Source organism: Bison bison, unplaced genomic scaffold (genome assembly GCF_000754665.1).
Source record: "Bison bison bison isolate TAMUID 2011002044 unplaced genomic scaffold, Bison_UMD1.0 scf7180017864304, whole genome shotgun sequence".
Taxonomy (NCBI): Eukaryota; Metazoa; Chordata; class Mammalia; order Artiodactyla; family Bovidae; genus Bison; species Bison bison.
In genome coordinates this window covers 9,503,328-9,524,456 of record NW_011494876.1, presented here as the reverse complement: position 1 = coordinate 9,524,456, position 21,129 = coordinate 9,503,328, and the positions used below count along the sequence as shown (strand labels likewise).

The 21,129-nt window shown below is 44.6% G+C and overlaps 1 protein-coding gene across 3 annotated transcripts in view; it reads right to left on the bottom strand.

Moving 5' to 3' along the window:
- Window positions 1-21,129, bottom strand: part of ARHGEF3 (Rho guanine nucleotide exchange factor (GEF) 3) — a 312,995-nt gene that overhangs the window by 161,138 nt on the left and 130,728 nt on the right. The window contains exon 1 of one of the 3 annotated variants that reach the window (XM_010851658.1): window positions 17,611-17,759. The exons of the other annotated variants lie outside the window; for them this stretch is intronic. Within the exon in view, the coding sequence (XP_010849960.1) occupies window positions 17,611-17,661 (51 nt within the window). The 5' untranslated portion in view covers window positions 17,662-17,759. Of the gene's footprint in view, window positions 1-17,610; window positions 17,760-21,129 lie in introns of those variants that run through there. 3 annotated transcript variants of the gene reach the window in all.

The following is a 21,129-nucleotide window of genomic DNA, read 5'->3' as shown; positions in this document are numbered from 1 at the left end:
TCCGGTCCCATCACTTCATGGGAAATAGATGGGGAAACGGTGGAAACAGTGTCAGACTTTATTTTTTTGGGCTCCAAAATCACTGCAGATGGTGACTGCAGCCATGAAATTAAAAGATGCTTACTCCTTGGAAGGAAAGTTATGACCAACCTAGATAGCATATTCAAAAGCAGAGACATTACTTTGCCAACAAAGGTCCGTCTAGTCAAGGCTATGGTTTTTCCTGTGGTCATGTATGGATGCGAGAGTTGGACTGTGAAGAAGGCTGAGCGCTGAGAGTTGATGCTTTTGAACTGTGGTGTTGGAGAAGACTCTTGAGAGTCCCTTGGACTGAAAGAAGATCCAACCAGTCCATTCTGAAGGAGATCAGCCCTGGGATTTCTTTGGAAGGAATGATGCTAAAGCTGAAACTCCAGTACTTTGGCCACCTCATGCGAAGAACTGACTCATTGGAAAAGACTCTGATGCTGGGAGGGATTGGGGGCAGGAGGAGAAGGGGACAACAGAGGATGAGATGGCTGGATGGCATCACCAACTCGATGGACGTGAGCCTGATGAACTCCGGGAGTTGGTGATGGACAGGGAGGCCTGGCTTGCTGCGATTCATGGGGTCGCAAAGAGTTGGACACGACTGAGCGACTGAACTGAACTGAATCAACTTAGCATGCAAGCATGTATCTCTGGAGAAAGACTGATACAGAGACAAAGAAAGAGAAACAGAGAGAGCAAACTTAAACAATCAGTGAAGTGTATAAAAAGTATTCAGGAGTATCTTTTTCTAGACTTGCAACTTTTCCATAAGTCTTAAATATTAAGTTGCCAAAAGTAAAATGAAAGAAGTTCACAAATAACCTGCACAGTCTCCCCTGTCCTCAAAACAAACAAACAAAACAAGCCCATAAACACTCATTCCTTTTGGAGGCATTTAATATTCACCCAGTGCCCAACTCCAGGAGCCCTCAGGCCCTCAGGGCTCAACTCTGCAGTATCTGCTAACCTTTGGTGCCTGCAAGCCCCTGAGCACCTAAAAAGAAGTGAGTCTGCACAGGTACTTCAGCAGACTTTGGTTGGGCATTAGCTGGAACACAATCCCTTAGGCTTGAGAAGAATATAATTTAAGGATTATTTGATCAAAATATTTAGCTGTCTTCCAAACAAAACTTAAAATTCTCACAAGAAGCTGCCTATTCTTAAAGATGTTTCTCAGTAGGAAAGAAACAGCTAAAAGGAAAATACCTGTGTGACAGATAATTCCCCTCCTCTCAAAATGATGTACTTGAATATGCCAACAATGTTTCTCAATGGAGCTCTGCAGAATGTGGCCTCTGGAAGGACTGGACCCCTTTCCTGGTCTGACTAGAGTCATTAGCACAAAGCAGACCACCAGTTTTCAGACCAGTCTTGACTAACCTGAGAAAACACTCCTGGCAATAGTCTGCAGAGAACCTGTCAGAACAGTAATGTGAAAGCCAGTTACCATTCCTGATGCGGTGTCTGGAAAGATGTCAACTGTGATTAAGAGGGACATTTTCCTTCTGCAGCTGCTTCTGAAAGGGGAGGAGGGCCCCACCACAAGACCAAATTATAGGCGAGAGGTAAAGGGCCCCAAACGCCAGGGACAGGCAGGTATTCAGGGAAGCCCTCCTTCAGCAGCACGATCATGTCCTGTCAAGTCTTGAGTAAAAAGCAGGAGTAGTGCTCAGCCACAGCGGGGGCTACAGGGAGGGGGAAGGACTTTGTGATACATTTTCTAATCCTGATTTTTTGCTTTAAAGCCCATCCCAGTCATTTTTATCCTCAAGTCTGAAACTGAGGTCTGGATTTTGCAGAATCAAAGCACATTTATCCAACATTTAATCCATTTCCCAGGAAATCCATGTTTTACTAAGAGTAGAATTCTTTCATGTCTAGAACTTTGCTGGACATTACTAAGGCCTAGTCCAACACACAGAAAACTCAGTAAATGTGTGTTGACTGACATACATGAACAAATAAACCCACTAGCTCCCAAACAGTGCATATAAAGCTGTAGAATTTCTTTTCATGAAGACTAAAACACCAAGATGTGTCATCCATAGAGTTCCATTTTTGATTCTGTGACCCACAATATTCCTCTTTTTTATTTTTTGGTAATGGAAATCCAGGAATGAGACTCAGATGAACGACCTTCACTCTGAAGTTTCATTCATTCAATAACTATTTTATGGAGTGCCTATTAGATGCCAGGCACTGTGCAAGCTGCTGGAGATAAACTGGTTAACAAAATAGATACAGCCCTTGCCCTCGGAGGGAATAGAGATCATAAAATAATAAGCAAATAAACAAGCTAGTTTTAAGGTGTACTAAGAGTAATAATCGGTCAATTTTAAAGGAAATCAACCCTGAATATTCACTGCAAGGACTGATGCTGAAGCTCCAATACTTTGGCCCCATGATGCTTAGAGCTAACTCATTGGAAAAGACCCTGATGTTGGGAAAGATTGAAGGCAAAAGAAGGGAGTGGCAGAGGATGAGATGGTTGGCTGGCATCACTGACTCAATGGACATGAGTCTGACCAAACTCTGGGAGATAGTGAAGCCTGGCATGCTGCAGTCCATGGGTTGGATACGACTTAGCGACTGAACAACAACAAGAATTATAAAGAAAGTAAACCTGGGCGATAGGAAAGCCTATCAAAGGGGGTGAGGGGTGAAGCTATTGGAGAGAGAGGTCAGGGAGGTTTCTCAGAGGAGGAACAGCTGAGATGACATTTTAGTGATGGGATGAAGCCAACCAAGCATAGATAGGGATAGATGAGGAGTGAGAGCTCCTAAAGGGCCCTCGTCATTAAAAGTTCAACTTCTCCCTTTCCAGAAGTCTCCCACACAGTACCTGATGACTGTTCTGATTGACCAGTGGCCATGAACATGATTGCTGACATCATTTCCCATTTATAAGGATGAGAACTGTACTGGAGTAATTTTCTTTCTCAGTTTATTTGAAGAGAAAGTGAAAGTGAAGTTGCTCAGTCATGTCCAACTCTGTGACCCCAGGACTGTAGCCTGCTAGGCTCCTCCAACCATGGGATTTTCCAGGCAAGGATACTGGAGTGGTTTGCCATTTCCTTCTCCAGGGGATCTTCCCAACCCAGGGATTGAACCCTGGTCTTCTGCACTGCAGGGAGACTCTTTACCGTCTGAGCCAGCAGGGAAGCCCTGGAAGCCAGGAAGGGAAACTCAGGGTGAATAATTTTACTCATCTTTCTGTTACTGTTAGTCATGAAAACAGCCCTGAGTTTCTCAAGACTTGTTAGTGTCCAGAAGATCCCGTGCAAAGTCAGGACTGTTCCAATTCTCATCTCCACCCTCATTCCCTTTGCTCTGAGCTCCAACCTCCCTCCCATAATCCCAATTCCTCTTTCTCTATGTTTCCTCTGCCTTTGAACCTTCTTTCCTCCCCTTTTCTCCCAGCCAATTCTTCCTTACTCTTCAGATGTCAGCCTCATGATGGAGGTATTCTAAGATAGCTCCAAACCAAAAAAAATCTCTCAGTTACGGCCTCTCAGCCTCATTGCGCCTCTTCTTTGTTGTACTCACCTTATTAAAATGTTACCCTTTACTTGTGTAATAACTGGGTTAATGTCTGTCTCCTCCTTCAAGCTAAGGTCAATGAATGCAAAAGCCAGTTCAAGTTCACTTCTAGCACCTTCCATTATGCGGACACATAGAGAATAATGCTTTGCAGTCACCATCTTGAAACTCTTAGTAACTTTTTAAACAGGGACCCTGGATTTTCATTTCTCACTGGACCCTGCAAATTATGCAGTGAGATCTGGAAAGGAAAAAATGTATAGGGACTCTTCTGGGATGAGTACCCATTCTGAGGCCATCATCCTTGAAAACTCAAAGCAAGTTTGACTACCAAGCATTGACTCCTTCAAATATTAAACAAATATTTATTGGGCAACTCTATGTGCCCACATAGTGAAGCCCTGTTGAGCACAGAGCCCTGGCCATGAAGCTGGCCCTCTTTCTGCTTTCCTGTTGGATTTCTTGATCTCATGTCATTTACAGATGCTTCTGACTTCTTGCGAGGTATATCTTACCCTGGACTTCACCACTCTCTCAACAATCTAGGTTTCACACGACAGGACCTCGCTGGCATGGGTCCAACCCCCTAAAGATAAGAAATCCTTTCCCCATTAGAACTTCAGTCCTGCCTTCAATCTGCCTATAAGACTCAGGCCGAAATAGAACCTTCATCTTGCGGAAGTACTTTTCTAATCTCCCTAAGGAAACGGCAACCCACTCCAGTATTCTTGCCTGGGAATAGAGGGGCCTGGCAGGTCACAGTCTGTGGGGTCACAAAGAGTCTTGGACACGAATGAGCAACTAAATAACAACAAAGCACTTTTTAAAATCTCCCTAATTTTAAATTCCTGTTTCTCCTCAGGATATTGTAAAAGGCTTGCTAGAAAGTGGCTCTCTGAGTTTGGCAACACTTGCCTGCTGCATTTTAGTCTGGGCTCATCACTTATGCATAAACAAACACTTTGAGTAACCACAGACCAACACTCACAGCTCCGCTCACTGGAGGTCTCAGACTGGCAAATAACTGACAAATGTCACCCAGTAAATTAAATTTATAAGCAAATTTGGGAACACTAAGTTTGTTAGCAAGCTGTAATACTATACTGAAAGAGGAACGGCAAAAATGGAAAATGATGTTACTCATCAGAACAGAGTATCACTAAAATGTTAGGGAAAATGGAAGAGTTGAACACCAAGAATTTTAATACATTTTTGAACTTTAAAGAAAAAAAAATAAGTGATAAGTTTCTTTGCACCATTTGGACATGTACCTTGGGCTACTGTTTCCCAAAGGATGGGTCTGGTGTCATGGTGGTTTGTAAGATTATTTTAGGTGGTATGCTTACCAGCTGTTGTGATTTGGGCTCCCCCCACAGCAGATCCTGGGTGACGATTTAGGTATAAGCTGTTTACATGCAGGGGTGGTAATCCCCACGAAGAACTGGTGAGGAGTAAGACAGTGAGGTGGTAAAAGGAGGGAGGCCCCAAAAAGATGTAAAGCCACCAGGTTTCAGCTGTGGGCAGCTGGAGCTGGAGAACAACCCACTGGGCCCCCTCCCACCCCCGTGAGGGACCGTATAAGACACAGCTCATAATTTTCCACTAGCAGGTGGGGAGGCAAAAGCATTCAATCTACCCCCTCACTGATGGGGAGGGGCCCCTCAGGATGTTAACCCCCTTGGCTGGAAACCCCTACAAGCTGAAGGACACAGGAAGTCATATGTGGGTCCAGGGGACTCTGGAGGTGATACCTGCAGTTTAGGTGGTACGAGTGGAACACTGGGACAGTGCTCTGACAGGCTTTACTTGGCAGATCACACAATAGGAAAGTTACCATTTTCAAGTCACTGTCCATTCTCGGTCTATCAGATTGCTGTGGTGGTAGTTTAGTCGCTGAGTTGTGCCTGACTCTTACAACCTTGCGGACTCTAGCCTGTCAGGCTCCTCAGTCTATGGGATTCTCCAGGTGAAAATATCAGAGTGGGTTGCCATCTCCTTCTCTAGGGGATCTTCCCGACCCAGGGATGAAACCTGGGTCTCCTGCTTGGCAGGTGGATTCTTTACTGCTGAGCCACCAGGGGAGCATCTGACTGGGGCTGCTGCTGCTGCTGCTGCTAAGTCGCTTCAGTCGTGTCCAACTCTGTGTAACCCCAGAGACGGCAGCCCACCAGGCTCCCCCGTCCCTGGGATTCTCCAGGCAAGAACACTGGAGTGGGTTGCCATTTCCTTCTCCAATGCATGAAAGTGAAAAGTGAAAGTGAAGTCGCTCAGTCGTGTCCGACTCTTCGCGACCCCATGGACTGCAGCCCACCAGGCTTCTCCGTCCATGGGATTTTCCAGGCAAGAGTACTGGAGTGGGGTGCCATCGCCTTCTCCGGACTGGGGCTACCTCACCTTTAACACATACTCAATGCTTACCAACCTCAACCTTTACTCTCTCTCCAGGAGAGAGACTCAGGCAACAGAGCTAGCCAGAATTTAGTTACATTGTTTTGTGGGTATCTACTATTCAAAGTTGAGCCAGCATACTGGTTTTCTGTTTATTATAAACTTTCCATTAAAGATAACTCTAAGGGAAAAATGGTTGTTTTGCAGAAAGCTATTAAGTATTTTACAATGTTAAAGGCTATGGCAGAAGATGATTCATAATTGAGTGAGGTTTAGGAAACACTTTCTTTATGGAAACTCCCTCTCCTAATGGTCACACAAAGTAACTGGCGCACGATGTTGCTGCTCCTGACAAGCACAGAAAAAGTGACACTCTGTTGCCCTCTTCCCCGGAATGAGTGAGAAGCGACTTCTAACCCATCCATCCTCTCAACACCCGCCCATCCCTTCTGGAGATCTGTCTGCCCTCTGTCTGCCCAGTCATGGATTAAAAATGAAATTCATATCTAACACGTCTAACTTTAGCCACAGGAAACGGGAGAGTGTGGAGGACCCAAAGGGTGAGCCAAGCTTTGTTGAAGGATGGGCACATTATCTTTTCTGAACCTTCTTCCTGCCCCTTTTTGGGAGGGGAGGGGTGGAGGCTCAGCTTTGGGGAGTGAGTGGGAAGTGAGGCCTGTTGAATCTGTTTCCTGGTTGGCTTTGTGGGCGGCGTCTCCCCTCTCTGTTGTCACAGTGCTGGCTCTCAAATCTCTGCTGTGTATCATGGGGACCAAGTGATGCCCACTTTAGGATATACTATAAAAAATATTTTGGTGACAAAAATAACCCAAATGAGGAATTTAAAAACCTTCTCTGTTGAAAATGTCCGGATACCTTGGCCACAGATACAAAATGGTTCTGTGAAGGAAAAAAAAAGCAAGTTTAAGCCTAAATAGTTCTAAAACTTACATCTGTGTACATCCTCTAGCTTTACTACAATGTGAACAATTTACAGAAGTCTGTTCTATAAAAGGTTATGAGAAGTTGCCAGATCACAAGTGTTTTTGTGTGTGTGTATTAGTCACTCATTCGTGTCCGACTCTTTGTGACCCCATAGACTGTAGCCGGCTAGGCTCCTCTGTCCATGGAATTCTCCAGGCTAGAATACTGGAGTGGGTTGCCATTTCCTTCTCCAGGGGATCTTCCTGACCCAGGGATTGAACCCAGGTCTCTTGCACTGCAGGTCTCCGGCACTGCAGCAGACTCTTTACTGACTGAGCCACCAGGGAAGACTTTCAAGTGTTATTACCTTTCTCTTATCTGATGTGTAAGTAGTAAGATGGAGCAACTAGAGAATAATTACCTAGTTACCTAGTTATTATCTACTTTTTAAGGTCCTCAAACTAGCTATATGACCTTAGGCATCTCACCTTCTCGCTCTGGATCTCAGGTTTATTGTCTGTAAAGCAAGACCACTCACTGGTCCAGGTGTCCTCCAAAGTCTCCTCCTAACAGTGTGTTGGTGGATGACAACACGTAGCCAAGGAGACTGCTGGGTGAAGGTGGGAAGATGGGCAATGAGAATAGCAGAGATTGGGGAACACTTTCTAGAAACAAATATGATATTCTACATTGTCCTCAAAATCACAGATGACAATAATTCTAGCTGTATTGTTTCTGAAACACAATGTCTGTGTCCGGATTCCAGCATAACCCAGTGCTCTACACAAAGAAGGCGATCCACCAATGTGTATTAAATTAGTTGACAAAGGCACCTTCCCTGGATATCTTTTAAAGACTCAAGGCTAATGCTTGATTATTTACAACAACTAAGATATGGAAATGACTTAAGTACTAATCAATGGATGAGTGGATCAAGAAGATGTGTGTGTGTGTATACACATATATACATACATATATATGGAACACATATATAACATACATCCACACACACAGGGGAATACTACTCAGCCATGAAAATATGAAATCCTGCCATGTGTGACTACATAGATGGATCTTGAGGGTATTGCTGCTGCTGCTGCTGCTAAGTCACTTCAGTCGTGTCCAACTCTGTGTGACCCCAGAGATGGCAGCCCACCAGGCTCCCCCGTCCCTGGGATTCTCCAGGCAAGAACACTGGAGTGGGTTGCCATTTCCTTCTCCAATGCATGAAAGTGAAAAGTGAAAGGGAAGTCACTCAGTCGTGTCGGACTCTTAGCGACCCCATGGACTGCAGCCCACCAGGCTCCTCCGTCCATGGGATTTTCCTGGCAAGAGTACTGGAGTGGGTTGCCATTGCCTTCTCCACTTAAGGGTATTAGGCTAGTGAAATTAAGTCAGACACAGAAAAACAAATACCACGTGATTTCACTCATATGAAGACTACAAGAAACAAACAACAAAATAAATGACCCAACCAACCAAAACGAAGCACATAGATACAGAAAACACAGTTGTGGTTACTAGAGGGGAAGGGGCAGGGAAAGGCAAATGGATCAAAGGGGTCAACTATATGGTGATGGATGAAAATTACATTTTTGGTGGTGAGCATACAGAAGTACAAAGTTATGCACATAAACACACAGTGCTGTAAACCAGTTTTTAACCTCAACTTTCTTTAAAAAAGGCTAATGACAGAAGGAAGAATGATCAGTGAAAAAGAGTGGAAAATCACGGGGTTAGCAGAAGAAAGAAAGAGAGGGCAAAATGAGTGGGCAAGGGAGAAAGGAAGGGAAAAGAAATGATACACATATTGACAGACATACATGCAGTCAACTCACATACTGACAGACAGACATACAGTCAACTCTTGTTATTTGAGTTCGTCAAGATCCGGTAAATCTCCATGAACAAGGCATCAGTGAACAGCCTAACTTTTAAGAACATAGTCTAGCGTAATTCTTGCAGGTGGTGGGCACGTAGAGGCCCACACAGGCCTTCCCAGGTGGTACCAGTAGTCAAGAATCTGCCTGCCAATGTGGGAGACTCAAGAGACGTGCGTTTGATCCCTGGGTTGGGAAGATCTCCTGGGGGAGGAAATGGCAACTCGTTCCAGTATTCTTGCCTGGGAAATCCCAAGGACAGAGGAGTCTGGCGGGCTACAGTCCATGGGGTTGCAAAGAGTCAGACACGACTGAGTACGCACACACACAGGGAGGCTCAGGATGTTTATAACAGCAAAGGACTGGACACAACAGAAATATCTGTTAGTGCATAAATGGAGTATACGACATGCACCAACATTTCTGTCAGTCAAAACCCATCCATCAGTCGGACTATTTCGTTCACACATCCCTGCCCAGACCACTGCATCGTGCTCGCATATGCAAAACACATCAACTCCAGCACTGGTGGATCCTGCCTCCTACCGGGCTCTGCATTTGTTTCCCGAAAATTTATTTTGATCTAACCAGAATTATAAGCACACAGGACCTCCTTGTTTCTAGACTAGTGGTTCTCAAAATTTTTGGTCTCAGGACCCCTTTACATTTTTTTAAAAAGTATCAAGGGTCCCAAAGAGTATTTTCTTATGTTGGTTTTATTAATATTTGCAGTATTAGAAAATAAAATTGAGAATTAAAATTTTTCTTATTTTAAAAATGAGTGTATTATTACTTCTTAATCTAATTATCACATTTGACAATTAACGATTTGTTAAAAAAAATAGTGAGAAGAGCAGGACTGTTTCATACTCTTATAACTCTTTTTAATGTCTGGCTGCAGAGGAGACAGCTGGATTCACATATCTGCTTCCGTAATCAGTCTGCTGTGGTGTGCTATTTTTGTTGACACATATGAACGAAATCTGTTCTGAAGTTATGTAGTTAGTACTTTCTAGGCCTCGGGAGCTCTGTGGATCACACTTTAGAACCACTGTTTTAAATCACCCTCCATTCTGCCAAAAGTTGTCTTTCACACAAACACAGTCATGTCATTTCCCACTTTCCTCAAATCATGAATGGCTGCCTATGGCTCACAAGGTTGAGTCCACACTGCACAAAACCCCTTCCCATCTGGACAGACAGTTGTCTGTCCAAACTCCATTACTGCTCTGTCTTATATACCAGCACCCTGACCACCTCCAGGTATACATACACGCCTGACCTGTTCTGCTTGTTGATGTCTCTGAGGCTCAACTTTCCTCTTGCTAAGACGCCTATGAATCTTTTGCAACCCCATCTGAAGGTCACCTCCTCTCAGAAGCCTTCTCTGATTCACCCTTCCTTTGGACTTTACTTTTTTGTGTTTTAAATACTTATTGTTTGAATAAGTAACTGAAATACATTGGATTAAATTCCAAAAAGGTATACCATACAATGATAAGTAGACTTCTTTCTCACATCTATCCCTTCCTCTCCCAAGAGGACACCACTGTGATTGGTTCCTTCTACATTCCAGAGTTGCTCTAGACATAAATAAGCATATCATTTCTTTTACCCAAATGGTATTATACTATATGCACTCAGTTCAGTTCAGTCGCTTAGTCGTGTCCGACTCTTTGCGACCCCATGAACCACAGCACACCAGGCTTCCCCGTCCATCACCAACTCCCGGAGTTCACCCAAACCCATGTCCATTGAGTCGGTGATGCCATCCAACCATCTCATCCTCTGTTGTCCCCTTCTCCTCCTGCCCTCAATCTTTCCCAGCATCAGGGTCTTTTCAAATGAGTCAGCTCTTCACATCAGGTGGCCAAAATATTGGAGTTTCAGCTTCAGCATCAGTCCTTCCAATGGAATTATCAGGACTGATTTCCTATATGCACTGCTCTATACTTAACATTATAGCTTAGACAGCCTTCCACACTATCAAATAAAAATAGACCCCATTTTCTTAATAGTTGCAAATTATATTTTAAAAACAAAGCTTGTTTGTCCACCCACCCCCCATTAACTGGATATGCGGTTTCTAATCTTTTGCTGCAGCAAATATCCTTCTACAGATCAGTTTACACATGTGAGAGACTCTGCAGCACTAATATCCAGGAATGAAACTGCTGGGTCCAAGGGAATGTATATTTGTAAGTTTGATAAACATTGTCAAATTGTCCTCTGTAAAAGCTGTTCTAATTTATACTCCCACTACCATGCATGAGAGGTTCGATTATCTTTGCCAAGCAGTGTTATCAAACTTTTTAATCTCTGTCAATATGGTAGAGGAAAAATGATACCTTGGTTAAGTTTAAATGGATATTTCTATAAGAAGATCAAATCTCTAGAGTTACACTATCCAAAATGATAGCCACTTGATACATGTGGCTATTTAAATTTAAATTTTAATTAAGGAAAATTAATGGGTCAGATGATAAGAATCTGTCTGCAACGCAGGAGACCCGGGTTTGATCACTGGGTTAGGAAGATCCCATGGAGAAAGGAATGGCTACCTACCCCAGTATTCTTGCCTGAATTCCACGGACAAAGAAGCCTGGCAGGTTATACAGGCCATGGGTTGCAAAGAGGCAGACTTCACTGAGTGACTAACACACACACCCAAATAACATTTAAAACTCAGCTCCTTAGCTGCGCCAGCCACATATTGTGCTCAATAGCCATCCGTGGCTATTGGTTTCTGTGTGAGACAGAGGAAACACAAAACATGAGCATCATGATGTAAAGTTCTATTGGATAGTACTGCTCTAGACCTGTGCTGTCCAATGGCCACCAGGAACCCACATGTGGGTACTGAGCATTCAATATGTGGCTCGTGTGAAGTGAGATATGCTCTGAGTGGATAATACACGCTGGAATTCCAAGACTCAGAATTGTAAAAACAGAATGTAAAACGTCTCCTTAATAATTTTTATGTGGATTGCATGTTGAAATGCTAATATTTGGATATACTGGATTAAACAAATCATTAAAATTAATTTCATCTGTTTCTTTTTATTTCTGTCACGTGGCTAACTAGGAAATTTAAATTTATATGTGTCTCACACTCTATTTCTAGTGAACAATGCTGCTTCAATGGGCACACTGCTTTCTTAAGATGTGGGTTTTAGCATTTTTCCTTTTACACAGAAATAAGTGCAGTTACTATTGCTTATAAAGAAAAAGAGACTCACTGGAATCTCTTTTCTCCTCCTCGCCCTTCCCTGCTTCATGCAGATAGGTTGGGCAGCAAAATGAGAAAGGGCAGCAAAGATCTTGATGACGAACAAATTGAAACAAACCAGTAGACTTCCCACCTGGGTGGCTGCAGGCAGGAACCAGTGGCATCGCTGACCCCAGCAGAGCCTGATTTCCTGGTGCCTGTTAAAACAATGCACCAGAGAACAAAGTGCCTTCGAAACTAAGAATAGAAGAGTGGCTCCAAATAAGATTTCCAGGACTCTGCAGGAACAAGTTCCTCCCCTGCACCGCCCTAACCCACCTTCCACCCCTGGCTTGACAAATGGCCTGTCCCAGCCCCGCCCTCCCTGCAGTCCCAAGTCTGTACACACAGATGGAGGGACGGAGTAGAAAGAGGAAACCCAGAGAAAGAGGTGGGTGACAAGGGCTGCCCTAAAGGGCTGCCACCACAATGATTCTATGGTTGAGACATGGCGTATATGTTTCTGTCACCTGTGTCTTTAGCTAGGAAGGTGAAGAAAACTCAATTTTGCAACATAAACCACAAACTTGAAAGATCAGAACATTTTCTAACCATGTACTGAGGGAATAAGACCTAATTATATCTGAGCATAAGTCATCTGCTTTCTATCTGAACATAGATAGAAATGTTTTCCCCTATCTGCTTAGGGGAAAACATTAATTTATTATCATCATCATCATCATTATTAGCTTCTGTGCCTTTAAGCAAACGAAATAACCTCTCTGGGTCTCAGTTTTACTATCTATAAAATATATGAACTTTCCTATCTCATCCAATCAGAAAGTTCTGCGACTCCATGCATATACAAAAGAACTATCACCCACACCTTCAGTCTCGTTTTCTTGCGGCATTAAGACACTTACTGGGCAACTAACATGATTTAGACCCTGAGCCTGACACTGGCATTCAAATGTGGAAAAACGCTTCTTCCACTGGATGTTCTTAATAGGTGCAAGGAAAGAGAAGAGGACAGAAGTGAAATGCATCATTAGACCAGAGTTCTTCACCTGGGCCAGCAATCTGCACAGACATTTTCACAACTTTGTGCAGTTTTCCAAAGAGAACATTTCAAGATGCATGTGACTTCAGGAAGGCAGGGGGCTAGTGATGTAACGGAACTATGAGAGGCTGAGTACCATGCTAAATTCTTGCAGATATTCATTCATCGTATATGTATTTAGGACCTAATACAAGCCTGGCCTTAGGCTGATGGTTCTCATCTTCATCACTTATTGGTACCATATTTATCTCCCCAACACAGCACAGTACTCCACATAAGTGAAAAGTGTTAGCTGCTCAGTCATGTCTGATTCTTTGCGACCCCATGGACTGTAGCCCACCAGGCTCCTCTGTCCACAGGATTCTCTAGGCAAGAATATTGGAATGGGTTGCCATTTCCTTCTCCCATAGTAGGCCCCCAATAAATGCTATTTGAGTGAGTAAACAGAGATGGTCTCTGTGGTATACTAATTTATTCTTCAGCAAACTTCTATCCCCTCTCCTGACCTCCATGGCTTGGTTCTGTCACTTGCTCTGGCCAATGGAACAGGGTAGACAGGACAATGTACTACTTCCGAGTGTAGACCTTAAGAAACATTGTGTATTTCTGCTTGCTCCTCTGGGATCTTCTGGTTTACACAGGAGAACATACATGTGGGTTAGCTCACAGACCTGCATGAGCCAGATCCACAGAAAACCTGCACACTTGTGAGCATGAGAATAAATTCTTGATATTGCTTGCCACTGAGATTGGGGTAGTTGTTATTCAGCAAAAGCTGACTGAGACATACTCCTATACCCATATCCAGAAATTTCAGGCAGAGAGTGGCTGGCCCTGGTTTCTCTTACAGTGGGATTTCAGCAACTAGGTCATTTTGTGGCTCTCTCTAGCACACTTTCTCTAAGCTGTTAATGTCCCATTTGGAGAAGATGGCAGGGGACACAGAGACCCATATTTTGGCCATCTTGACACCTGGCACAGAGTCAAGCACAACGCTGGTTCTCGGGCAGCGTCTGATGTATGACAGGATGGGCTGGCTGTTCGCTCTGGTGGGAGGAGCACTGTCAAAAATCACAGCAGGCAACAACTTGGGCCCAGACGCTCAAAGCCACTGGCTCTGCAGTCCCCAGTGTGGGAAGTGGAGCTGGTGGTGACACAGGATCATTTCAGACCACGTGCAGCAGACCAAGGGGAAGTTATTGTAATGTGTTTTAGGAAACACATCATGGTATTTGGAGACTTTAGCACTCCTACTGCTCAGGATGAACCTAAGCTCAAAACCAAACCAAAGAACAACTAGATAATTTAAAGAAAAACAGTAAGTGAAAAATAACAGTGAAAGTGGTATGGGGATACGGGACACGTAACTGCAGTTTAGGAAAACACTGGTCCTATTCAAGTCTCATTTTCCTGCAAATCACAATCATAGCCAGCATTTTTGAGCACCTATAGGATGCCCTGTTTCAAGAGTTTCACAGACACTATTTTATAAACTGTTCGTAGTATCAGAAGCAGATACTATCATCTCCATTTCCCAGGTGAGGTAACTAAAGCCCAGACAGATAAAGAACTTGCCCGAGGTTAAGTGGCAGTGAGGATGTGAACTCAGAGTGTTACCTTCCAGGATCCAATTATGTCACTGGAGAACCTGGCAGCCAGGGACGTTCAGCAGTGGCCAAGGTTAACTGCAAAATCTTGAACTTGAACCCCAAACTCCTGACTCCCAGACCAGTGCTCTCACGCCAGCTCCATGAGAACTGGCAGGTAGTGAGAAGACTGGGGGTTTATGGCAGGGGTGGGTGGGGTCTGTGCGAAACAAGGGAGAGAGGGACAGTAAATGCTACAAGGAAGACTTGGGAGGGAAGAGATAGGGACATAAATAAGGCTGACAGAGGCAGACACTCAGGGATGCAGAACACAGAATACAGACAAAATTATTCAGAGAGGGCTGGCACACGCAGGCTGCTTTCTGAGCTCCTCCCAAGAGACCCACCCACCGTGGCTTCCCCAAGTAACATCCACGTAGTCTATATTTAGGCACTGAAGTCACCCATTGTTTCTCTCCCAATGGACATGCAGGGTCACCACCCTGACCTTGCCCTCTCCGAGTCATACTGCTGAGTGTTCCATCAAGACAGGCCTTTTTTAGGATCTGGCTTGAGTCAATTTCCCCTTCCATGGCACCCACTTGGTGTTCTGGGAAAGGTGTAAAAGCATGGCTGGAATTGGGGCTCTAAAATGAAGTACTGACTTCTCTGTGTAACGCGCTGCTTCCTTCCCTCCACAAGATCCAGTCAGGACCACGTTTCACTTGAGATATACGACGTTTTACAGCCCTACGGTTGCTGAGTTCTTAGACACTATGGATTCATTTCTCTGGGAGCCACTGACACCTATGGTCAGCAAGACCTGGGACATGGGTCACGTTTGCTGAGTGTGGGCTCTGTTCTCGGCATTGTCATGAGTCACTCCACTTACTCCTCAAGACAATCCTATAAGGTGGGCACTACTGATTACCCCCACTTTACAAGGAGAAAACACATTGATAGGTTTGGTAATGTGCTTGGGATTACACGGCTAGCAAGAGGCAAATCTGGGACTGAAACCTACAACTACGTGGTTCTAAAACCCTGCCCTTAACTGTTACACGCTACCATTCCTGCACAGACTCACAGCTCCCTTGGCCAAACCTCAGAAGATGGATTTATGAGACCTTTCAAGGGTTTCTCCCTTCCCTTTCTCTCTATTCACATCCAGCTCCCAACTGCCTCTCCCACACCCAGATTCAACTCTTCCAGATCCCTGCTCTAGAGACTCTCAGAGCCAAGAAATACAAATTCATTCAATAATATTTTCAAGAGCGGAATAAACGTCAATAGCCAGGCAGCCAATTACATTTTGAGTTCCAGTACATATACCTGGGAAAATGTGTGTGTAAAACCATCTGTTAAATCACTTGACTTCGAAACAGGAAAGACAGGAGAACTGTTTTCCATTGTTTGTTTAAAAGTCATACCTTAGATTCATATCAGAGTTGAAACGAGTTTAGAGACATCTCTGTTTGACAGGTGTGAAACTGAGTCCAGGGAAGGCAGTGACTTGTTGCAGATGCCTCTTATGTAGGTGCTAATTGGACCAAGGCAAACATCCACCAAAATGAGCTTATTTGCAAACGGATTGGAGAGCAAAGTGTTACAGAAGATGCCACACTTGATAGGAGATATATGAAGGCCCCTGTCGTTAAAATCATCAAGGGCACCCATGGCCAGGAATGTCATTTCTGGATCCATTCTGCCTGACCCTGAAGCATGACCCACTGCTAACCATCAAGGAGATCCAGAGTATTTATCCTCGCCACATCCAAGTTTCACCATCTGCAAAGCAGGGATGATGACAACAGCCAACCCCTACAGTGATGTAAGAATTTTATGAGCTGATGCAAGTAATGTGAACACAGTCTAATACACATTAGCTATTACTGTAATATTTTTATTAACATTATATTAACTATCCCTGAAGTGTAGTAAGTCTTAACAAAATAATTTCCATATCTAATAACTGCTATCCATATCTGTATTACTAATTTCCATATCTCAAAGGCTTAAAGGGTGAGTGAATAGCGAGGTGAGTGAGATGGGAAAGGAAAAAGATAGCAAAACTACACGTATCACATGAAAAGATTAAAAATGTATGTCTATAATGGCCATGTACAAGACTTGGAATTAGTATTACAAACATCAGTCTTAGAAACACAATTCTGGTCAAAGAAACAGAAAAAGCAATGAAGATTTTCTTTGAAACACAGTTTTGGCTTATCCAAAGCTTTAACACTTAGCCACAAACAAACAAAAGGAGTAGAGAGAGTAAGCTTCAGGGCTCCTAATCACTCTTCTGCCCATGGAAACATAACATTTCCAGCCACTTCTTCTGAAATTACTCAAACAGGCACCACTACTACTAATGAGAATACCACTGAGCCTGAATCTCCCCTGGTATTATCTGGCCTCATCTTCCCAATGATGAACACATTCAAAACACCAGAATTTAAAGGAAACTTACAAAAAAAATTGCTCCACACAGAATGAACTTCCCAAACTGAGTTTAGGCATCTTCCAATCCAAAGAAGAAAAGGTCATGAAAATCCCCTTTGCTATTAAACACATACACACATACATTCACTTACTTTTTCCTTCCCATTTAATGAAAACCCGTGTCTTGTAAAAATTAAAATACTGGCATGGTGGAGCAAAGAACGAAAGCCCCGCTCCCCTTGCTCTCTTCCAATCACAGATGCTAAAGGAAGTGCTGACAGTGAGACACTCCACATAACTCACCGTCCCCACCAAGCACAAACATCTGTGGTCTTAAGCACAACCACACAGCTCTTTTCTGATTCATGTACTTCAGCAAGGCAGAAGTGTGCCTCCATCGTCTCAGGTGCTCTGAGCGGCTCCTTGATCTGTTTCTTGGGCGATGCAGACAGCTGCCCCCTCCCACACCTCAGCTCCTGGAATGGTCCAGCCAGGCTCGGGTGGCAACTGAGAGCCCGTCTACCCCTGGTCCTGCTGCAGGGAGCTTACCTGAGTACGAACAAAGAAGCAGCACCACACCATGGGGCGCTCCGACCTCATCCACACAGAGTCCCCCGCCCCTAACTGCGGCGGCGCCCTTCAGACGGGATTCTCTGAGCAGAGCAGAGCATGGTTTCCCTCAAGGAACTCCTCCCCACTACTTGGGCTGTATGACAGGAAGTGACAGGGGGCCATCAGTTACATTGTCAGAAGCCGAGAACCACACCAGCCCAGAGCTCCCCACCTCCAGCGGTTTCCTTGCCGGCTGCTGCTTTTTCAGAGCACCCTGCCTCCTGGCATTCAAAGGCACACCAGAAACTCAGTTTCTGGCTGGCAACTCCCAGCCTGTAAGGAACAACAATGCTTAAGTGGGTCCCCACCTAAAAGCCATGCTGGGCATTCCGGCAGCTCTAAAGGGCTCACTGCCAGGATACCATGCTTTGTAGACCCAAACATTGGGGTGAAATGGATAGAGAAGGGACACTGGGAGGAGAACTGTGTGTGTGCTCAAAGAGGAATCAACAGTCCACTTGAACTTCACCCAAGAGTCAGGGCCCTGCCTGGCATGCAAAGTCTACGCTGAATCCTAATTTCATAGCAACTCAACAAATGAGAGTGATGGTAAACACCCCACCCATCCGTTCCTTTTTTTCCTAGACAAATTTTCTCTTAGAGCCCCTTGAAAAGAGTTGCTTCTGGAAACCTCTCTTTGAGCTTTTAACAGGATTAACAAAAGGCCTTACTGCTTGCCTCCGAGTCCTTATGGAAACAACTCGTGGCTGACATTTCTCATTTTATGAACTGGGGATCTCACCAATGAACACCGTGCCCTAGTCCCCTGCCTTTGACAAGGCCCAGATTTATTGGGTCAGACAGTCACGTGAACTACGAGGTTTCAGATGGAAACCGTGCCTATTCAACCCTTCACCACATTACCCTCCCAGCACAGTGGCAGAGGGACTTGAACCCAAGGAGACATAATTCCAGGGTAGCTTTCAATTCTTTTTTTTTTTTTTTTTTTTAACTTTACTATTTTTTAGTTCTCTAACAGGGTGGGTATTCGATTTGCAACCATCTTTCTAATTGTAACTTTCAGCAGAAAGATTGAGCCCAGGACTCCCCAAGACATTCTTATAAATGCACAGATTTTTAAAAGCCTTTGCCTGTCTCAGCCCTGAGTACAATGGGGGGACTCATCAAAGACAGGGGTTCATTTGATAAGCTTTGATCCAAGACTCAACCTCCGAGCTTAACAGAAATGCTCTCCCCACCCATTCTTGGGCCAGCAGCCGGGTGCTAACATTTGGTCTCTGAAGAGCGCATTACATAAGCATGCTATGGAAGGATGCACCAGGCTCTGACAGTGCAAAGATGAACCAAAGATGACCAGAAACAAAATAAATGCTGCCAGGAATTTGCAAAAAGTGTTGAGGGAGCCAAGAAATTACTAAGCCTGGCAAATGCATTTTTCATAGGGACAATTTCTGGGAAGGCTTCTTAGAGCCAGAGACACATGGGCAAGATTCTGAGGGGTGTTCTAGGCAGAACGGGCAAGGGCAGTGGGGTGCAGACCCATATGAGTGCTTAGCAAGAAAGGCAAATACTTTGAAAGTACTGCTATGATGGGCCTGCATCCTGCTTCAGAGAGCATGACGGGGGTCCCATCTGTCTGGGGAAAGAGGGAAGTGAAATCGCTGTGAAAAGGCTCAAGCCCTTCAGGCAAGCGTGTGGGTCACCTCAAGGCCTATATGTGGTACCTCCCTGGCCACGCACCCAGGAAACACTCAGTAAAGTGCGAAAATCAAACAGCGATGTCCACAAAAGATGGGCTTCAGCTTGTCCTCAGGATCCTCTATTTTCCAAAGCCAGACTCCCCACAAAGCAAACCTGGGGTGAGCAGTGCTATCGGGGGAAAGGGAAGTGTTCCTAAAAAGGCTTCCTTCTCTGGCCTCGTGCATAGAAAAGGTCCTGATTTGTATAGGCCTGTAAATAAGCTAATCTTAACCAGCCCTGGCAGTAGGTCAACTAATGAAGAATGTCAATTCTCTGAGGACCAAGGACCAAGGGTCCTTCCCCATAAGCGCAGGCACTTGAATCCTGTTGGAATTTCCCTCTGCAGGGGCCCCAGCCACCAAGACTAGGGTCCACTCCAGGCAGGAGCCAAAGGCAATGTGAGATGACCACGGGGCACTGGAGTTTCCTTCTTTCCTGGGGGAGGAAGAGTACATTCACATGAACTAATCCTAGAATGATTAAGCCTAACTTCCGGGCTGCTGACTGTGAATGAGAAAGAAGAATCGAAACCTGTGGGCTGCAGCACTTTGTGGAAGAGGTGAAACTTGAGTGGGCTCCGGGGCAGGTAGCCACAGCAGAGGGAGGGAGGGCGGGAGGACCAGCAGAGCCCCTGGCAGGAGAAAAAGGGCACAGCCTGCAAAAGGGAAGGGAAGAGCCGGGTGCGGCCCTTCCCTCTGATGCCCCTGCTTTGACAGGAAGAACAACTCCAGTAATGAGATTGCCTGGGCAGAAGGCACCTCGGAGGAACGTTTCCACAATGAGAGGCTCCTGCCCTGGAAGGCTTAAGTTCATTTTGAGCATTATAATGAGAGCTTATAAAGGTATGGGATGTGGGTTTTCTCCACGTGGCATTTAAGATACCATGAACTATTCAAACACGTTTTTCTACTGATTTTTACATTTTAAAAGTACCATAGTGTCATTATAATACATTTGAGCCACACAGAAGTATATAGTGTAACAAGTGAATCTTCCCAAAGGCCTCGCTTTTTGCCTCACCACAATCCCACGTGCCAGAGGCACTGTGTCAAAACCAGAGGCAGATAAGTGAAAATCGCTCAGTCATGTCCGACTCTTTGCGACCCCATGGACTACAGTCTGCCAGGCTCCTCTGTCCATGGAATTCTCCAGGCAAGAATACTGCAGTGGGTTGCCATTTGGGGTGAACAAACCTAAACGCCTTTAGGACCAGGGGGTAAGGGATGGGAAAGAAGTGGCTTGGCAGGTACTGGACACCACTGAGAGCACTTGCCTTAGAAAAGTTCCAGCTTATTGGAGTGCCAAGGGACTAATGGCCCAAGTGAACAGACATTCTAATTTTTCAAGGGAAGCTGGGAATTTTGGATTTTACATGAAATCTCCCAATTTTTAAATGCTGGCAACTATCTTTTTTTTTTTTTTTTTTAATTCTGTACAAGCCACACAAAGCACAGTTGCTGGTGGATTTGACCCAAGGGCCACCAGTTTGCTACCATTGATGGTGATCCTTTAGACATTTCCTTCCATCTAAACACACGTAAACTTGTGTTTTATCACCTTTAAAATATTTGTCAAAAATGCAAAGCTAACATTACTTTAGCACTTGCTTTCTTCACTTAATATCCTCTTTCCACATTGTTCACATCTTGGACTGTCCTGCATAGCACTCCATGGTACGGGAGCACCTTTGTTCATCAGCTCCTGCCCTGTGGACAGTCAGCAAGCGTTAAGAGACACACGTGAAATGTCACCTCT